Raw genomic sequence first — 19,262 nt, forward strand, 5'->3', positions numbered from 1 at the left:
TCAACTAAAAGTCCTGTTAAATTTAGCGATACGCATTATGTTCATGATTCTCCCCAATCAACCGAATCAGAGTTCCACCAATCAAACTACTTTTAGATCTTTTACAGCATTACCCTTCGGTATTTCCTACCTCCCAGTTCCCACAGTTGGCAGTATGAAACAGAACCCAGGGAAAGGGAACATGTATGCTTATTACTGCTATAAGTAAATAATATTCTAGCACTGCTACAGCGACTAAGAGTCCTCATTGCGCTGTCTGTTTAAAGTAAAGCTGCTTTTTCTATGTAACTTAAGTCCGTGCCCTTCCGCTGCAGCAGTGGCGCTGCACATCCCCCACCCCCGCGGCCACTTCCGTGTTTACACTCCTCTTCCCTCCAATTCCATGCGTACATTGTCAGCTTCACTCCCGCCCAATCTTCATTGGCTCAGCGCTGGCCCAGAGTCCCGCCCCCAGAAATCAACGTTCTTATTTGGAACATCTCAGAGAGCAGATTGGAACTAGGGGCCTGTCAATCCCGACCGTTCTGTCCTCTCCGAGGCGCTTCCGCTATGGTGGGAGGTTTGGGGGGGAGGGGAAAAGGGGGCAATTCCGTGCTGAGACTTCCCTAGGGCCAAGATTCCCTGTCGCCCACCCCACTCCTTCACATTCACCCACTGTTTACGAAAATAAACGTTCTTCTCTGATACCCCCAGGCTCCAGGTCAGGGGTACCAAATATATACCGTGTCCTTCCCATTCTTCCCCTAAAAAAACAACCCACGAGGGAAGGGGCATTAAACCTACTTCTTCACAGCCACCCATTAAATGAGGAAAGGGAGGCGGGCCCCCGAGAGATACATCCTCCCGGGCCATTCCACATTATTGAGTGACCCCTTCCAGAACCGTTACTCCTGAGCCTGCACAAGGTGGGGACGTGAAGAGGAGGGGCAGAGCATTTTTTTGGCGGGTATCGGTCTACCGGACATGGCCCGGGGCTGCCTCGTCCACGCGGAAGTCGTGGATCTGTGAACCAAGTCTGAAAGGAGAGCCGAGCGGGGGTGGCGAGCGTTCACCGGAGAAGCCCGCCGCCCCCGACCGCGGGCAGCAGCGGCCTCTCCGGCCAGACAGCGTGGCAGGCGCAGCCGAGAGACAACAGCCTCACTCACTTCCTGGTTCCTCAGCAACTGGGGTGAAGCGCACAACTCGTCCGCCCCCGAGTCCCCAACTTAACTGCGGCTCGGCTCTCCAGCACCGGCTGCCAGCGCTCCGCCCGGCAGCTGCCGCCGCCGCTCGCCGAACACACCCTGAAGCGACAGCGCCAGATTCGAGGCAGGTTACTCTCCAAGGTGATCACTTCCTGATTCGTCGCCTCCATTACTTCATTCACTACCCCCCTTTCCCCCGGCCGCCCCAGTGACTGAGGTGGACACTGAACCCCCTGCACTGACCGCCACCGGGGAGACACCCCGCCTTCTGTGCACCCCCTCTCCTGCTGCACCGATGCACAGGAGAAAAGTTCCCCCGTCCTTACCAGCCCGGATGAGCAGATCCAGCTGGTTCGTGGGTCCCTCATGCAGAGACGTCGCCATGTTTATCCCGGGGCTGGAGCTGCTGCTTCACATTGACTTACACCGTGAGCAGCGGCGGCAGGGGAGGAGGCGGAACCCGCGGCCGGAGATACACGCCGTGCGACCGACACACACTCACGCACTCGCACACACTCAGACGCCCGGATCCTTGCGCGTCCTCCGACAGGAAGCCGAGGCCGGCCCGCCTCCCGCCGCGGGGCTGAGAAACCCCACCACCTAACGGCAGGGGCGGCGGCGGCGGCGGCGGTGGTGGCGGCCGCCTCGGCTGGCAACGCGATCCTTCCGCCCCGCGCCCAGACAGGAAGTCCCGGACGCCCGCCCCGGAGAGCGGCCGCGGCCCACGGCGGGGGAGACACCTGAGGCTGGAAACCGCCCCGGGAGCCGCGGCTAGGACAAGGGCCCTCGGCAGGAAGAGGCACATTTCACGCTCTGCGGAAGAAAAGTCTGCAATTGTCCCCACTTTGGAAAAGAGCCATTAATCAAATTTTCTTCCTGGAAGAGATCTAATACCTAGTCCCACAGCTGTAAATAAAGGTGGCTATTTAACTTGTTTTGGCCGTTTCGAAGCTTATGCAACATGTAACCCGTCCACTTGAAAAGCTGCACTTTAAAACAGGAATACCAATAACAACAAAAAAAGAGGCATGCCTACAAAATATGCTAAAAGCTTTACTTGGAAAGTAAGGAGTTTCCAACTACTTTCAGAGGCCGACTTCGTCTTTTTCCCCACTACAGAACTGTTAAAGAGCACACTAAACAGGTATTTATTAGTAAACAACATGCCAGCCTCTGGTAGATTATCCTTCCCCCATTTGCTAGTCATGAAACTCATGTACCCTTTCATTCCTATTTTGTTCGTTTGGAAACAAACATTCATTTATGTCATCTCCCTTTTAAAATCTTTTTCACAGAAACTAATCCTATTATAAATACGTACATGTTAAAATACAATCGAGGAGGGAAAGGGGGGGATAAATTGCCATTTAGTGACTATAAATTTATTGACACAGAAAATCAAACCAATAAAATGACTCGGATGAATCTTCTAAAACAAACAAACAAAAAAAAATGCTTCCCTGGTCCAAAAGAGGTTTGAAATAAAACGTTGCCCTAAAGTTCTTTCGACACATAATTTACATAAAACAGTGCTTTCTACAGAGTAAGTGCTCAATAAGTATTTGCTAAATAAACACCAGAAAAGATTCGGCAGTTACAAATTTAAGGTATAATACTTATGATCTGAATGGAATGAACTGTGCTGATAATCTTGAAGTGAAAAAAGTTTCCAGTGGTAATACTAATGTACAATTTTACAAGTTTGCCCAGTGTGTCAGTGCAGTTTCAGAATACATATATACAGCCCATGACTTTTTTTTTTTTTTTCCTTTCTTCTAAATACTCATTTATTCTCCTGGTGCTTTGTCCTAGCCCTGCCACCATGATCTCCACCCTCCCCAAAAGAACTTATATGCCATTTCCAAAATACAACTCCTCTTGAAATCAATAAGGATCTTTCTTCCATTAGGTGAACTTTCACCTACTAGACAGAACTATATGATTGGTAGCTTTTTAAATCTATGGTCAATTTTTAAAAAGGGTCATCCATTGATAGGCAGCATCTTAACCTGAGACAGTTTACAGGTGGGATGTGATACAGAATACAGCAGTTACTCCTGGCTTTAGGCAGATCACCGAAATTGATAATAAACCTGAGTTTCTACTCCTATCAATCAGTAGATTTTCCTGTATTTAAAATGGAAAAGCAGCTTATTTTTTTCTGGAGGCAACAGGTTAACTTGGCTCAAGAAGGCATTCTCAATATGCAAGTCTTTTGCAGCCTGATCTGATGTGTAACTTTTACCTTATAATTTGCTTCTTGAGATATATCTTAAGTCAACAGTATGTATTTTATTATTTGTACATCTTAATTATATGTATTTACCTCAGCCTTAAAATTTAATTTCCAAGAAAAGAGAAACTGTATCTATTCCTACCTAATACTTCATTGTGTGTGTGTGTGTGTGTGTGTGTGTGTACAAATCAATTCAGAAAGATTGGAAAATATTCCTATATATTTAAAGTTCTCGTAAAAACACAATTCCCTGGCTTTAATGCAATTTTGCCTTGCCACTGAAACTATGATTTCAGCCACCAATACTTCTTAGAAACCAAAAGAAGTATATTGGAAGTGGCAAGTAAGGATAAGCTGCTGCTGGAAATATAAGTTGGTACAAACTTTCAGGAAAGCAGTGTGGCATTATATATCAAGAGTCTAAAAGAGGTTCATACATTCTGACCCAGGAGTTTCATTTCCTGGGCCTAGCCTGAGGAAATAAAACATTCAGTGGATTGTTCCATTAAAAATGCTTTCGAAAAAATTTTAACAACACAGTAAAATAGTAAAAATATAAATGTGCTAAGATTTAAATATCTATTTCTTCCCCCAATATGACTCAAGCCCTGTAGTACATATGAATGTATGTATATGACATACACTATATACATGTGTATACACACACATTTCACACATACTCATCTGCACTTCTCAAGTCTTCAAGATTAAGCAGGTATTAGTAAATAGAATAAAAAACAGTAAGAATAGATAGGGTAGAAGGTAGACAAATCATATTACAGCATATAAGAGTAAATTCATATTCTGCTAGTAACATTACAGAAAGATATCTCCTACATCAAAGTTATTGCTATATCGTAGCAGGGGGAAAAAGATAAATAGGTAACTCTTACTGAAATAACAGCTCCTATGCTAACTGCTTTATGTTCACTTTTTTTCACATATTCCTCTCTGTGTTCCTATGAATTATATATTATTACTGCGCTCATTTTATAGATGTAGAATCTAAGTTTCCTTGACCAAGGTCATAAAGTTAATGAGAGGCACGTCCAGGATTTGAACCCAAGCACTGACTCCAGAGTCATTACCTCCACCACTAGCCAAGCACCAAAGTAACAAGGCCTTTTTATCTCCATTCTCCATTTAAATCCATTTATTCTCCATTTCCATCCATTTTCTTGTCTGAAAATCCTTTTTTTTTTTTTAAGAGAGTGCACATGAGCAGGGAGAGGGCAGAGGGAGAGGGGGAGAGAGAAACTGAGGAAGGCTCTACACTCAGCGCACAGACCAATACCAGGGTCCATCTCACATCCCTGAGATCATGACCTGAGTCGAAATCGAGATTCAGATGCTTAACTGACTGAGCCACCCAGGTACCCCTGAAAATTCTTTTATATTCCTCCCTTCAAGACATGGAACCCAAGACCCTTCTCCCTAGTGTGGGCTGGACTTAAAAGACTTAACAAGAGTGAAGGTGCAAGAATTCAGAAACTGTCTGCTTGATCTCTTCCTTTTGGGTCACTCTCTGAGGAAGCCAACTGCCATGTCATGAGTACACTCAAGTAACTGTGGAGAGGGCCTTAGGCAAGAAACAATGGCATCTTGCCAACAGTCTTGTGTCTGTCCAGTAGAAGACAGATCCTCCAGCCCTAATCAAGCCTTCAGAGGGCTACAGCCTCACAAAAGACCTTGAGCTAGAACCAGCAAGTAAGCTACTCTCCAATCCTTAACTATAAAAACTACAGTATGAGAAATGGTTGCTGTTGTAAGCTGCTAAATCTGGGGCAATCTGTTAATCAGCAAAAGAAAGAAGGAACACAGAAGGCATTTAAACTCTCAACTTGTCACATTTCAGAGCTCAGATTTTTAAAAAGGGTAAAGTTTATAAAGAACTTTAACTTTTAACTATAGTATCCTGATACTACAGTATCCAGTACAGTATCCTGACTATAAAATTCTTTATAGTCTGGGCATCAACTCTTTCATCCTCCAAGCTCTCCTTTTTGAAAATGAGTCTATAATATAATCATTATCATTAAAGTCTAATACAACAAAAAATAGATACCCTTGGCTTTTTTAATAATTTTATGGTTCCACAGTAACCAAAATGGAAAACATTCTTGAGAGATATTGTTTCCAATACCATATAAGTTGCAAATGTTTTTATTTTTAGATTACCCAGATGATTTCATTTATGCTTTCCATTTATCTCGTATATTATATGAGATTATAAAATATTATATAATTATATAATAATTATAAAATATATTATACTAATTATAAAATATTACAGATTGGAAAGGAACCTAGAGACCACATCACCTGGAGTTTTTCAAAAAATAAAGAACCTAAAAAAAAAAAAAAGAACCTGAATATCATGATCTCTCTTCCTGGCTACCATAAATTAGATATATTACATTTTAAAAACCAAGTATATAATTGTGTGTTCTATTAGATGCTAATAAAAACAAAAGACACGGTCTTTAAAGTTTTTAAAAAATTGGGCTGGAATCTAAGGAAGTAGACATTCCATGCATTAATGTTATCTTCCTACAATTCAGGAGAAGGATGCCAGTTTCCTATTTTAGTAAGAACAGCTCTCTCTACCAATGTGCAAGTTACTTGAGAATCACCAGTTTAGTCCAGTGCCCTCACATTATACACATGAGGAAACCAAGGCCCCAAGAAATTAAATAATTTGGTCATACAGTATCTTAAGATTTCAAGGTAAAAAATTCTATAAAATAAACTTCTATAAAACTTAGAAATTATAAAACAGATGAAAAGTTAAATCCATTTTACCACTACTGTATTTATAAACTGTAAGTTGCAAAATGATTGCTTTTTTTATGTCAAAAGCTAAAGCAATGGTTAATGTCTTTCTGACAAATTAAGGAAAAAAAATGAAAAAAAAATTTGAGCAGTGAATGGTGGGAGAACAATAAGAGAAGGCCAAATGATCTAAACTTTTCTGATACAATTGAACTAGTAACAAAATTCAGAGCTGGGTTGTGATGTGTTGGACATGCTTAGGAGAAAAAAAGTCAAGAAAATTAAGCTATAAGAAAAATAGGCCTAAGAAAGAAAGAAAGGAAGAGGGGAAGAGAGGAAAGAAGGAAGGAAGAAGAGGGGGAGGAAGGAAGGAAGGAAGGAACAAAAAGCATGCCTATCAAGGACAAACTGGAAATCAAGTGACTTAGGACCATTAAGTAAATCTTCGTTCATCAGCCTTGGAAGATAGACAATAGAGGTAGAAGTAGAAGCTACAGATTCACAGAGAAAAGATGAATTATTTCACATGTTTTCTGCTACTATTTTATTATCTATTTACAATTTTTTATACTACTGACTTGTTTTATTTAATAGTCAGGTTTTATAAACTATTATTAGAATGAAGATGTTTGGGAGTGCCTGGGTGGCTCAGTCATTAAGCGTCTACCTTCGGCTCAGGTCATGATCCCAGAGCCCTGGGATAGAGCCCCACATCAGGTCCCCCGTTCAGCAGGAAGCCTGCTTTTCCCTCCCCCACTCCGCCTGCTTGTGTTCCCTCTCTCTCTCTGTATCGCTAACAAATAAATAAAGTCTTAAATAAAATAAAATAATAAAATGAAGGTGTTTGAACCCCCAGTCACATATTCATTCATTTATTCAACAAATAATAATCTAGCACTTAATTTGAGCAAGTTTCTGTCATAGCCATCTATTTTTATACCTGGTAGCACTAAGTTATGTAACAAAAGAAAAAAAATTAAGCCTTCCTAATGCACACAGAACTCCCACTAAGGGTGAAATTCTTAGAGACAGTATGATGCATAAAATTGATTATACATGAAATTAGGGAATAGTGGCTATATAATATGTTTTTGGACTACCACCCAGGAAAGTTAAAATTACTTATATGCATAAAAGCCTTAATACATCATAGATTTTTAATGAGGGGTTTACAAAGGCAAAATTTTGTTAGTACTCTGCATTTTTCTAAAGAGAAGGACCATGGCTTATTTTAGATTCTCAAAGAGATCCATGACTCTTAAAAGTTATTTTATCATGAGTTACCCTGCCATATGCATTTATCGACTACAAAAACTCTACAGTGAGTAAGGACTCAGTATGTACGATTTTTAAGACTGGCAGTTTGGGGGCGCCTGGGCAGGTCAGTCGGTTAAACATCCAACTCCTGGTTTTGGGCCAGGTCATGATCTCCCAGTAATGAGATCAAGCCCCAAGTCGAGGGGACCCCAAGTCAAGCTCTTCACTCTGCACAGCTTCAGATTCTCTCTCCCTTCCCCCCATCCCCTCATACTCTTCCTCTTTCTCTTTCTAAAAGATAAATAAATAAATAAAATCTTTAAAAAAAAAAAAACTGATGGTATGGTTTACATTCGTGTTTTCTGCATTTTACTTATTAAGTTATTCCTGGGCCAGACTCTCCTTGAGCTTGTTGACTCTTCACTCTGGTTTACACTAGGTGACACATTGCTTCTGATTCTTAGCAGCCATTCCTAGAAGACTGTCAACTGATACTGTAGCTAGTCTTTTCTTATGGGTATTACACAAACAACTCTTTCCAAACAGCATTTATTAAGCACCCATATGTACATGATATCCAGCAAAATGAGTTTAAATATTAGTTAACGTTATCTATATTTTAGATAACATTTATGACAAGTGATTTCAAGGGCTTTGGTTCTTTATTCTCATTAGAGAATATATAGTATCTTGACTACTCTGGAAATTTTTTTTCAATTCTTGTGAACCTTTACAAGAGCTAATATATGATTCACATTTAGCATGTTTATGAAAAATTTACAGTGGTGGAGTTCTCAACTATGTTACCACTTTAAGTCAAATTCTATTTTGATTGATCCCTAAAGGAATATTCAGATTAACTAATTTCTTCCCCTCTTATAGTATAGCTTCTGCACTCTTCTCACCAAAAAGTTCCTCAGAGGTCAACATTAATTGAGCATTTAATTGCCAAACCCATCTGTCTCCTCTTAGTCTTCACTTGACTCCACTTCTCTTAACAAATGACATTATTAACCAGCCCTTACTGAAATATTTCCCTTCATTTGATTTTCATGAGAATAAACTGTCTGGCTTTGGGTTTTTTTCCTATTTGTTTCTCTTCAGTTGATGTCATCCACTTCCACACAACCCTTAAATGTGGTGTTCTCCCATAGTATGATCTTTAACCACCTTCTCTCTTCATTCTTCACTCTCTCAAGAATAGAATTTACTATCCATTCACTACCCGGGTTTCTGTACTGATTCAAAAATCAGTACCTCCAGGCTTGACTTATTATTTTTTTAGATCTAGGTTCTAATTTCCAATTATATTACAAACATCTTGGCTAACCCACTGGTACCTAAAGGTCTTTTATCTACAAAAATCTCCTTTGTTTTCTCTACCAAGAGCATTACCATCATCCCAGGCTACAAATCTGAGTCACCTATGATCCTAGTTTAAGAACTCACTTATTATACAATTTTTTTAAAGATTTTTATCCATCCATTTGAGAGAGAGAGAGAGAGAGCGCAAGAGAGAGCATTGGGCGGGGGACAGAGGGTTATAGAGGGAGAAGCAGGCTTCCCACTGAGCAGAGAGCCCAATGCAGGGACTTGATCCCAGAATATGACCTGAGCCAGAGGCTCAACTGACTGACCATCCTATTATACAATTTATTATATTACATATTATTATATATAATATATTATATTATTTATATTACATATAATATATACAATTTTTGAGGGGGATTTAAAACATACATGAAACTATAAAAAATAATGTAAAAAATAGTCACCTTCCCACACCCAGAACCAACAACTGTTAACATTTTGTTATTGATGCCTAAAGGTGTTTTTTCCGCCCTAAGAAATAACACATTACAGGGGAAGATAACATCTTACTAGCCCCAGTCTCACGTACCATTCCATCTCTCCAAAGAAACCACTATCTTAGGTTTTATGCATATTCTTTCAATTTTTTACATTTTTATGTTTTTGTGTATGCATATATTTATAGGTGTGTGTGTGTATGTGTGTATCCCAGAATAATATATATACTATTATTTTTGCATGCTTTGGGTACATAAATGACATTATTCTATATATGCCTTCCTAAAATTTTCTTTTTTTCATCCAAAATTTACATGCTATCCATATTGGTATAAATAAACATAGATATGCTTTTTAGATGATACACATTATTCCAGTGCATCAATTTACCTCATTTTATTCATAAAATTACCTACTGATTGACAAATAAATGTATTTCCACTTTTCACTTTCATGAACAATGCTGCAAAAAAATTCCTCTCCATGTTTTCTTAAACCTGTATGCTAGAGTGTTTCCACAGTATAGAAATTTTACTATAATAGAAATTACTATTATAGAAATAGTAATAGAAATTTTGACATACAAATAGAATTTTTATATAATAAAAATTATATAAGTGCATTTTTAATTTAAATGTTACTCTCTCCAAAGTAGCTATGCAAGTCCAAAATTCCACCAGTGATATGTTAAGAGTACCCACTTTTCTCAAATTCTTGTCAGTACAAGATATAATGAGACTTTAAAATTTCTGCCGTCTGTTGGGTGACAAGAAAACTATCATTCTTGAATTAATTTGCATATACTTAATAAGTACTTAGGATACTTTTTCATATACTTACTGGCTATTAATATTTCCCTTATAAATTAGTCATATCCTCTGTCATTTTTCTATGATACTTTTTGTCTTATTCATATGTCAAATGTTAACATACTCTAGATAATAATTCAGACATGTGTTGCAAATATCTTCTGCTAGCCTGCTGTTTGACTTTTAATTTGGTCTATAGTATCATTTGTCTTACAAAAATTTTAGGTATTGATGTAGTCAAATTAATATGTGTTTCACCTTACAGTGTATGTTAAATAGTCCCTGGAATAAAAAGGAAATCATAAAGGAATTAAATATTTAAAAATGAATTACAATTAAAATATAATATATCAGATAAGTATGACACAGCTAAAACAGAACTTAGAGGTCAGGAGATGGAAAAGTTTCAAAATTAACAAGCTAAGCATTCAATCATAAAGATGGACAAATCAACAGAACAAAACCAAAGAAATAGAAGGAAAGAAATAATAAAGAATAGGAAAAATGAGTCTACGGCCATACCACCCTGAACGAGCCCGATCTCGTCTGATCTCGGAAGCTAAGCAGGGTCGGGCCTGGTTAGTACTTGGATGGGAGAATAGGAAAAATGACATAGAGAACAATAATTTGTTTTTAAAGAGAGAGCAGGAGAGGGGCAGTGGTGGTGGTGGTGGTAGGGAGAGAGAGAATCTTAAGCAGGCTCCACACCCAGCACAGAGGCCAAGGCAGGGCTTGATCTCACAACTCTGAGATCATCAAGAATTGGATGCTTAACCAACCGAGCCACCCAGGTGCCCTGAGAAGAATAATTTTAAAAAATAGTTCAGATTTACAAAACCAAAAGATGATTTTGAAAAGATTGATAAAATAGACTTGACAAGAGTTATCAAGAAAATAAAGTACAAATATGAAACAAAAGTGGAGAAATAACCACAGACACAATAGATACAAAAACAGTAAATCAGTATTATCAACAATTATATCTTAATTAAGTTTAAATGTGGATGAAATGCATAAAGAAGTTGTGTAAATTATAGAAGAAAAAATAAGTAATAACTAGTAAAGAAATTAAATGTAATCCAAAGCCTCCTCTCCGTATTTCTTATTAAAGTTCCTAAACTTAAAGGAAAACAAAGCAAAATGATGAGCAACAGGTATTTTTAAATGCAAGGATAGTTCAACATCTGAGAATCCATCAATTAACTGGCCGTATTAACAGACTAAAGAAGAAAACTTATGACCTACCAAAAATGCAGAAAAAGCACCTAATAAGACTCCATTCTTAAGTAGAACTTAACACAAAAATAAAACCAAAGGCAGAGATGGGACGTTTTTATATACTAAAACCTACAGTAAACGTTAAACTTGAAGTTGAAACTTAAGATACTTCCCTTCGAGATTAGGAACAAAATAGGGATGCCAATTAGTATTACTACTCTTAATCATACTGGAGTTCTTGACCAACATTATAAGAAAAGAAAAAGATGTAAGATAACCGGAAAGGAGAGGAAGGTTGAGTTATATCAGATGAGGTCCTCCAAGATGAGTAAGCTCCCAGTTGATCCACAGATGACCACAAATAGGGAAGTAAGCCCAGCCCATCTCAGCAGAACCACATAACTAATCCATAGTCTCAGGAAAACCAGTAATTAGTTCTTGTTTCAAGCCAGTAAATTTGGGGGGATTGTTATGCATCAATAGCTGACACAAGTAATGAGTGATGGGTATCCATTACTGGGCAAGTATAAAGGTAAAATGTGATGGATATCTATCACGGAGCATTGTGCAGCAATTCGTAGCAGCATATTACATATATACAAAGCACATGCGTGGCTATTAAGAGCAGTACTTAATAAAATAATAGAAACAGTAAGATACATAATACCATTTATATGAATCTCAAATATATAGAATAGCATATACACAATATGTAAAAAATATGCATATCAAATTAAAGTTGATGCTTATGAGCAAGGGAGATGTGACTGTTTATAAATAGGATAGAAAGGGATAAATTGATTGAAAAAATATGTAAGAGGGTGTGAAATAGGGATCTAAGCCTTTCTCTGTATAAAAAACCAACTATCTTAATACAATTTATTAAATAATCTGTCCTTTCCCACTGACTTATAAATCTATGTCTATTATTAACCAGGTATAAATACATGCTTACTCTGTCCCTGAGGTCTCTATTCTACCCTAATAAACTGTCTGTGGGTCAGTAACACATTTAAAATTTTTCTAGGGCCACAGAATTGTTCCTTATAAGTAGGAGGGCAAACACCGTATACTTTGTTCTTTTGCAAAATTGTCTAGACTATTTTTGGATCTTTAAGAGTTTATCAAATTCCTCCAGAAACAAGTCCTCTTGACCTTTTGACTGAAATTGTACTGAATTTATAGATTAATTGGAGAAGAATTAACAGCTTTACCTTGTCCATCTTTCCATGTTCTTTGTGGGTTAAAGATTAAAGGAATCAAATGGTTTGGGTCTATTTCCTCTTCAGTAAGTTTCATATCCCTTCACGTATTTATGCCCCTCAACAAAGTTAAATTATTATTTTCATAAAGGTATTGCATATTATTGTTAGACTTTTTCCTAAATACCTATTTATGTATTTTTTTTACTATTATGAATGGGATCTTTTTTGTCTCATTGTTATTTTTTATTTTAAAATTTTTATTACTGAAGTATTGCTGACACACAATGTTATATTAGTCTTCGGTGTAAAACATAGTAACTCAACAATTCTGTATGTTGCTCAGTGCTCACCAGGATAAGTGTTGTTATCATTTGTCACCAGATAATATTTTTACAATATTATTGACTGTATTCCCTGTGCTGTACTTATTATCCTCATGAATTCTTTTGTTTTATAACTGGAAAATTCTACCTTTTGGTCTTCTTCACCTACTTTGCCCATCCCCCAAAGCTCTCTCCTCTGGCAACCAACACTTTGTTCTCTGTATTTATAGATCTGTTTCTGGTTTTTGTTTATTTGTTTTGTTTTGGTTTTTTTTAGATTCCACATATAAAAGTGAATCCATATATTTGTCTTTCTTTGTTTAATTTCACTTAGCATATTATGCCCTCTGGGTCCATCCATGTTGTCACAAATAGCAAGAATTCATTCTGTTTTTATGGCTGAGTAATATTCCATTGTGTGTGTGCACGCGAACACACACCCTTTTTTTTTTAAGATTTTATTTATTTGACAGGGATCACAAGTAGGCAGAGAGGCAGGCAGGGGTTGGGGAGAGGAAACAGGCCCCTGTTGAGCAGAGAGTCCAACATGGGGCTCGAACCCATGACACTGGGATCATGACCTGAGCCAAAGGCAGAGGCTTTAACCCACTGAGCCACCCGGGTGCCCCAAACACACGCCTTTTTTATGACTCTCTGATTATCATTCTTATATAGAGCAACTGTGATGGAACCCTCTAAGCAGGTTTAAAATCTATATAAATTCTTAAAACTTACGTGTTAATTAAACCATTTGTAAATGCCAATTTGGTTTCTTCCATTCTGATCTTCATGCCTTTTATTTCTTTTTCTTACTTGCATTTGCTAGAACCCCCAGAAATAATGCTTGTTAGTAAAGATGACAGCTGGCATCCTATTTCCCTATTAATCACGACAGTTGCCATAAATTTTTAACATAGACATCTTATCAAGTCCCAATCCAGATTAAAAGTCTCAGAGGATAGTGAATTTTAACAAATGTTTTTTTGATCTACTGGGATGATTATACAGGTTTTCTCTTTTAATCTATTCATAGATTAAAATTCATAAATTTGCCATTCATATGGCAAATTTTATTAAAGATTTTCTAATAGCCCTCTTTGCCTTCCTAGTATGTATTTAGTCATTATGTATTTTTTAATCAGTGCTAGATTTACTATTATTTATTTAGAATATTTGTAGCTATGATCATACATAAATTCTGCAAGAAACTTATTTTTTTAATGCTGGGTCCATTTTATAGTTAAGGTTTACTACCTTCATAAAATGAGGTGGAAAGCTTTCCCTTTTCACTGTTTCCATTATAGTTTGTACATAATGGGGCTTATGAATGTATCCCTTGAAATTTTATTAATAAGCCTGGGTCTGATGGATTTTACTTGAATGAGGGAATGCATATGTAAATTTAAAGAACTCAAAAGTTGACTTGAACGTTTCTATTTCTATTTTGAGTCAACTGTACATATACTTACATATACATATATATAATTTTAATTGTTCATAGGTTTTCAAATTCCTTGCCAACAGATTGTTCATAGTATTTTCTTATGATTTTCAAACTCTAATCTATTGGCCTTATTTTTGTTCTTCACAGGGCTCATTTTCTTTGATCCACCTTTACATCCATTTTTTAGATTTTAAGATTTTTATTATCTATTTTCTTTTCTATTTCATTAATATTTACTTTTTTATCTTTATAATTTCTTCTACTGAGTTTGGATTTATTCTGTTGGTCCTTTATTACCATCTAGATGAACGTGTGTTCATTATATTTTTCATATTTACCAATAAATGCATTTAGAGCTACTAAATTTTCCAGTGGGTTCTACTTAAATCAAATCTCAAATTTTTATATGCAATGCTTTCATAGTTACTTAGTTGCAAATATTTTTAATTTTCATTTTCTCTTCTATCCATCGGTGAGCCAATATAAAGTATTTTGATTTTTACCTCATTGCTGATTTCTAGTTTTATTGTATTATGATGAAAGGATACATTTTGATTGATACATATTTTCTGAACATTGTTGAGATTCCTCTATGACCTAGCACACAGTTAAAAGCTGACCTATATGCAACTGAAAAAATTTGTACAGGGTTGTATTTTATTAGGTTAGGCACAACTCTATAAATCTCTAGTTTATGAAGTGTGTCAGTCCTGAGGTTCAATTCTTTGATCCCATTTTAAATTTTGTCTCTATTTCATTTTTAAATTTTGGGAGAAGTGTGTTAAAGTCTCATTGTTTTGTAGGCATGTCCACTACTCTTTGTAATTTTAAAAGTTTTAAGTGATATTTCAAGGCTATGTTGTTAGATGCATATAAGTTTATGATGATTATGTTTTCTGGGTTGTTACTTTTAGCAGTTTAAAGAGTCCCTGTCCCAGTTAAAAATTTTTACCCTAAATTCTATGTTATTACCCCAGCTTCCTTTGGTCAGTATTTTTCAGATGAATATATTGCTCTACACCCTTTTTATACCATTTTGTTTCATGTATCTGTTAAAAATAACACAAACTCATGTTAAGATCACAACAGATTATTTTAATATAATTTCTGGTGTTTTGGACTTATTTCTACTATCTTGATTTATGATTTGTATTTCCATTTTTTCTCCTTTGTTGCTTTCTGTTGGATTGTCAAGTTTAGTTTATTCCCTACCACCAACTTAGTATTTTGGAAGCTATTCCTTCTATTTCTATTATTTTAGTATGTTCTAGTTGCTTAAAATAAATGTCCTTTTCACTTTTCATCTTCTCCAATCACATTTCACACAGTTCCTAACTATTTTACCACAATCTGGTTCCACCCTTTATAGCCTTACCGCCTCTCTCTACCATATGCCTCTACAAGGCCTAATCTCTAGTTAAACTATATTGCTTGTTAATCTCTAAATGAAATACAAAATTCCTGGCATTATCTCCTGGCTCATGACATCTTCTCATTCACTCACTCATTCAATCAACAAATAATTTATGGAAAACTTATTTGGTGCCTAGCTCTGACCAATACCAGTAAGTACAAAGGATAAAGTCTCTGGTTTTATGAAGCATCATAATGTGGAAACATTTAATAAATATAAATAGAATAGAACAGAACATCATGAATGCATTAAGTTAACTGGGGATACTTGGTTCCCATCTTCCACTCCATCCTCAAACCACCGTCCCTGGAATACACAACTACCCACCAGGTGGCACCAAACCACACCCAGACCTTAGACTGACTGAGATGTCTTAGTCTGAATCCTGGAACGCACATTTTCCTCCATACACATTGTCTCAGGTCATTTTATTAAACTCACAATAATGCCCTATTTTATGTGATCTGAGGTTCTAGGAATTATTTACCACCTCACCGTGGGAGTTTACTATATCACAAGTTGTGTCCTACCCAAAAAAGAAAAATGGGGGGCTATGACAAAAATAACAGAACAATCCTAACTGAGATTGACGAGTATCAGCTAAAGGCAATCTCTCTCTGAGAAAGTGACATTTAAACTGCGATCTAAAGGATGACCAGAAGTAAGAAACTGAAACACTGGAAAGCAAACAGTACATTGTGAGCACCCTGTGAAGGTAAATGCAGTTCATGGAAATTTTGCATTTCATTTCATGGAAATGCAAAAAGACAACTGTGTGTGTGTGTGTGTGTGTGTGTGTGTGTGTGTGTGTGCGCGCGCGCGCGCACGCGCGCGCGCGTGCATACTGAGGTGAGAGGGGTGGTATATAATTCATCAGAGTAAAATGCTTCAGAGTTTGGACTCTGGAACCCTACTTACCATCTGAATTTATTTTATTTTCTTTTTTAAAGAATTTATTTATTTATTTGACAGGTAGGGATCACAAGTAGTTAGAGAGGCAGGCAGAGAGATGGGGGAAGCTGGCTCCCACCGAGCAGAGAGCCCGATGCGGGGCTCGATCCCATGAGATCGACCTGAGACCATGACCTGAGCTGAAGGCAGAGGCTTTAACCCACTGAGCCACCCAGGCACCCCTACCATCTAAATTTAAATCCTTGCTCCACCACTTAAATAGCTGTCTAGTCTTGGAAAAGTTATTCAGCCTAGGGTTGTTAAAAATATTAAATATATTAATATGTGAAGCCCTAAGAACTATTCCTGGCAATATAGTAAAGAAAATTGAAATGTTAGGGTTTTGTTTTTGTTGCTATTGTTATTATTTCTCGATGAGTAAGAGGAGCCAAATTATTTAGTGTTTTAAAGGCCATGTTAAAAATTCTGAATATTATCCTAAGTTTAATTAGAACCCACTGAAAGCGTTTAGGGAAAGGAATGTAATGATTAAATTTATAAAAATATTTTTTAAAAATCACTTTGGTTACTATCTAAAGCATAGATTTCTTAGAGTGAAAGGGAAAAAGGCCAAGAATGAAAACAAGAAGTTAGAAGGCCATGATAGAAGTTAGAAGGCCATGATAATGACTCAAAAATAAAAAATAGCTACAGATTGATCTAGGCTAGTAACAATGAAGGAAGAAAGAAATTGGTAGAGTCAAGATATATTTTGGAGGCAAAACTGACATGATTTGGTATTGGACTAGAAGTTGAGGGAGAAAAAGGTATAAATGATGACTTCTCAACCAGAAAATCCTTTGCTACTGGACAAAGATTCTTTGTCTACCAAACTTTAGTCAGGCTTCTAAACCATCTCATAGGTCCATCTGTGTATTTCCTTGTAAAATCCTATTTTAGCAAGAACTCTGCTAAGTCCGTTTAGCATCCCCCATCCTCTGTATCTGATCACTCTCGATATTTGATAGTGTTCCTCATCCTCCCCCTCCCCCAGGTGATGTGTGAACACCCTGGCTTATCTTCAGCAAGAATCTGTTTAGGCCAAAACCTCCACTCCTCCATTCCTGATATTTCCTCTTAGTAATTTTCCATCCACTGACCCCCATCCTGCTGTTTAACTATAAATTCCCACTTGGCTTATGCTATATTCTGAGCTGAGCCCACTCTCTATCCCTCACTGCAAAATCCCTCACAATGGTCTCTATCCCTATCACAATAGTTCCCCTTTGAATGAAGTCTTCCTTACCATGCTTTAACAAGTGTCATTGAATTTTTTGTTCTGTAACACTTTTCAAATGAAATTTTATTCTCCCAGGTTCAGCGAAATTATGAAATTTCCATTACAACAGCTAGTAGCTCTCTCCCCCTCATTCTCATAATACTGATTTTTTTTTTAACCTTGGGTTATAAAAAGTTGTTTTCTTACATATTTTACCTAATAAAGGGCAAGCTCCTTTACAGTTACGGTCTTAACTAGTTTCTTGTTCTAGCCCCCCGAGAGACACACAAAGCACAGGCTCTGTCTCTGCATAGCATAGCACAGGCAGTCTCCGGTAACTCCGCAAGGGGTCTCAAAGCCAGGGTGGCTCCTCATGCTCTTTTACTTCCTTCCTTTACAAGCTACAAGATTTCAGACTGCTTTCTTCTTTTTTCAGCTATTCATTCTATCTTTTGGAATTCTGTTTCTCCTAAGACTAGCTGCAGAATTAAACTCATCTCTCATTAACCCCCCATTTCTTGGGGCCCCCCAAAACAAGTATACAGGGAGTCTTTCTATTAAAGTGCTTGCTATTAATTACTATTGAAAAACAGAAGGTGACAAAATTAAAGTAGGGTTTTGTGACCTTTATGGTTTCAAGTCTATAGTTTCTGACTCCCTTGGTGAGATGCAAGCTGAATGCACTGGCTTCTACCCTTGACTTTTATTCCCAAGGATAAGTTTCCCAAAAGTCTTTCTCTTTTTTTGTGGAGGCTTCTCCTCCCAGAATAGAGGACTGCAGATGAAACCCAGACAAAATAATTGGTGTCTTCTTGTCTCAAGTAGATAACTGGCACTTCTGAGAGCCTCCTAAACAGACATGTAGTGGTAGCAAGAAATTTAAAACAAATGTGATTCTGCTCACCTCATTTTTTTTTTCAAACTAAATAGCTAAAACTTCATACTGTAAGTCCAAACAGATGTTAACTGTAGAAAAATGTCTCTAGAGAAGAAGGGGGAAAAAAAGGATTTTCAAGTTTGTTCAAGAAAGCAAATGTCAAAAAGAAATCAGCACCTTTTTTTTTTTCAAATTAATTTATTTATTTGACAGACAGAGATCACAAGTAGCCAGAGAGGCAGGCAGAGAGAGAGCGGGAAGCAGGCAAGCAGAGAGCCCGATGCGGGGCTCGATCCCAGGATTCTGGGATCATGACCGGAGCCGAAGGCAGAGGCTTTAACCCACTTAGCCATTCAGGCGCCCCAAGAAATCAGCAACTTTCGATTTCTTTTTCCTCTTGGACAAAATCTTTGATTTCTGTTTGAAAAGAATTTTTTCATTCTAACTTAGTATTCTAAATATTTATTTTCTGAGAATTAAGTAGCATAAAAAAGGTGTTGTATTAGAAAAAGGATTTAGATTTTCCTAAAAGTCTTGTCAA

General features: G+C 37.3%; 1 protein-coding gene across 10 annotated transcripts in view; it reads right to left on the reverse strand.

Annotated features, from left to right (window-relative positions):
- ELF2 (E74 like ETS transcription factor 2) overlaps nt 1–19,262 on the reverse strand; it is a 101,499-nt gene that overhangs the window by 21,084 nt on the left and 61,153 nt on the right. Inside the window, exon 1 of one of the 10 annotated variants that reach the window (XM_032333436.1) lies at nt 1,511–1,791. The exons of 6 other annotated variants lie outside the window; for them this stretch is intronic. In XM_032333436.1, coding sequence (XP_032189327.1) covers nt 1,511–1,568 — 58 coding nt within the window. In that variant the 5' untranslated portion in view covers nt 1,569–1,791. Of the gene's footprint in view, nt 1–1,510; nt 1,792–19,262 lie in introns of those variants that run through there. 3 more of the 10 variants (XM_032333439.1, XM_032333440.1, XM_032333441.1) reach the window with 3 other exon arrangements.

Source organism: Mustela erminea, chromosome 2 (genome assembly GCF_009829155.1).
Source record: "Mustela erminea isolate mMusErm1 chromosome 2, mMusErm1.Pri, whole genome shotgun sequence".
Taxonomy (NCBI): domain Eukaryota; kingdom Metazoa; phylum Chordata; class Mammalia; order Carnivora; family Mustelidae; genus Mustela; species Mustela erminea.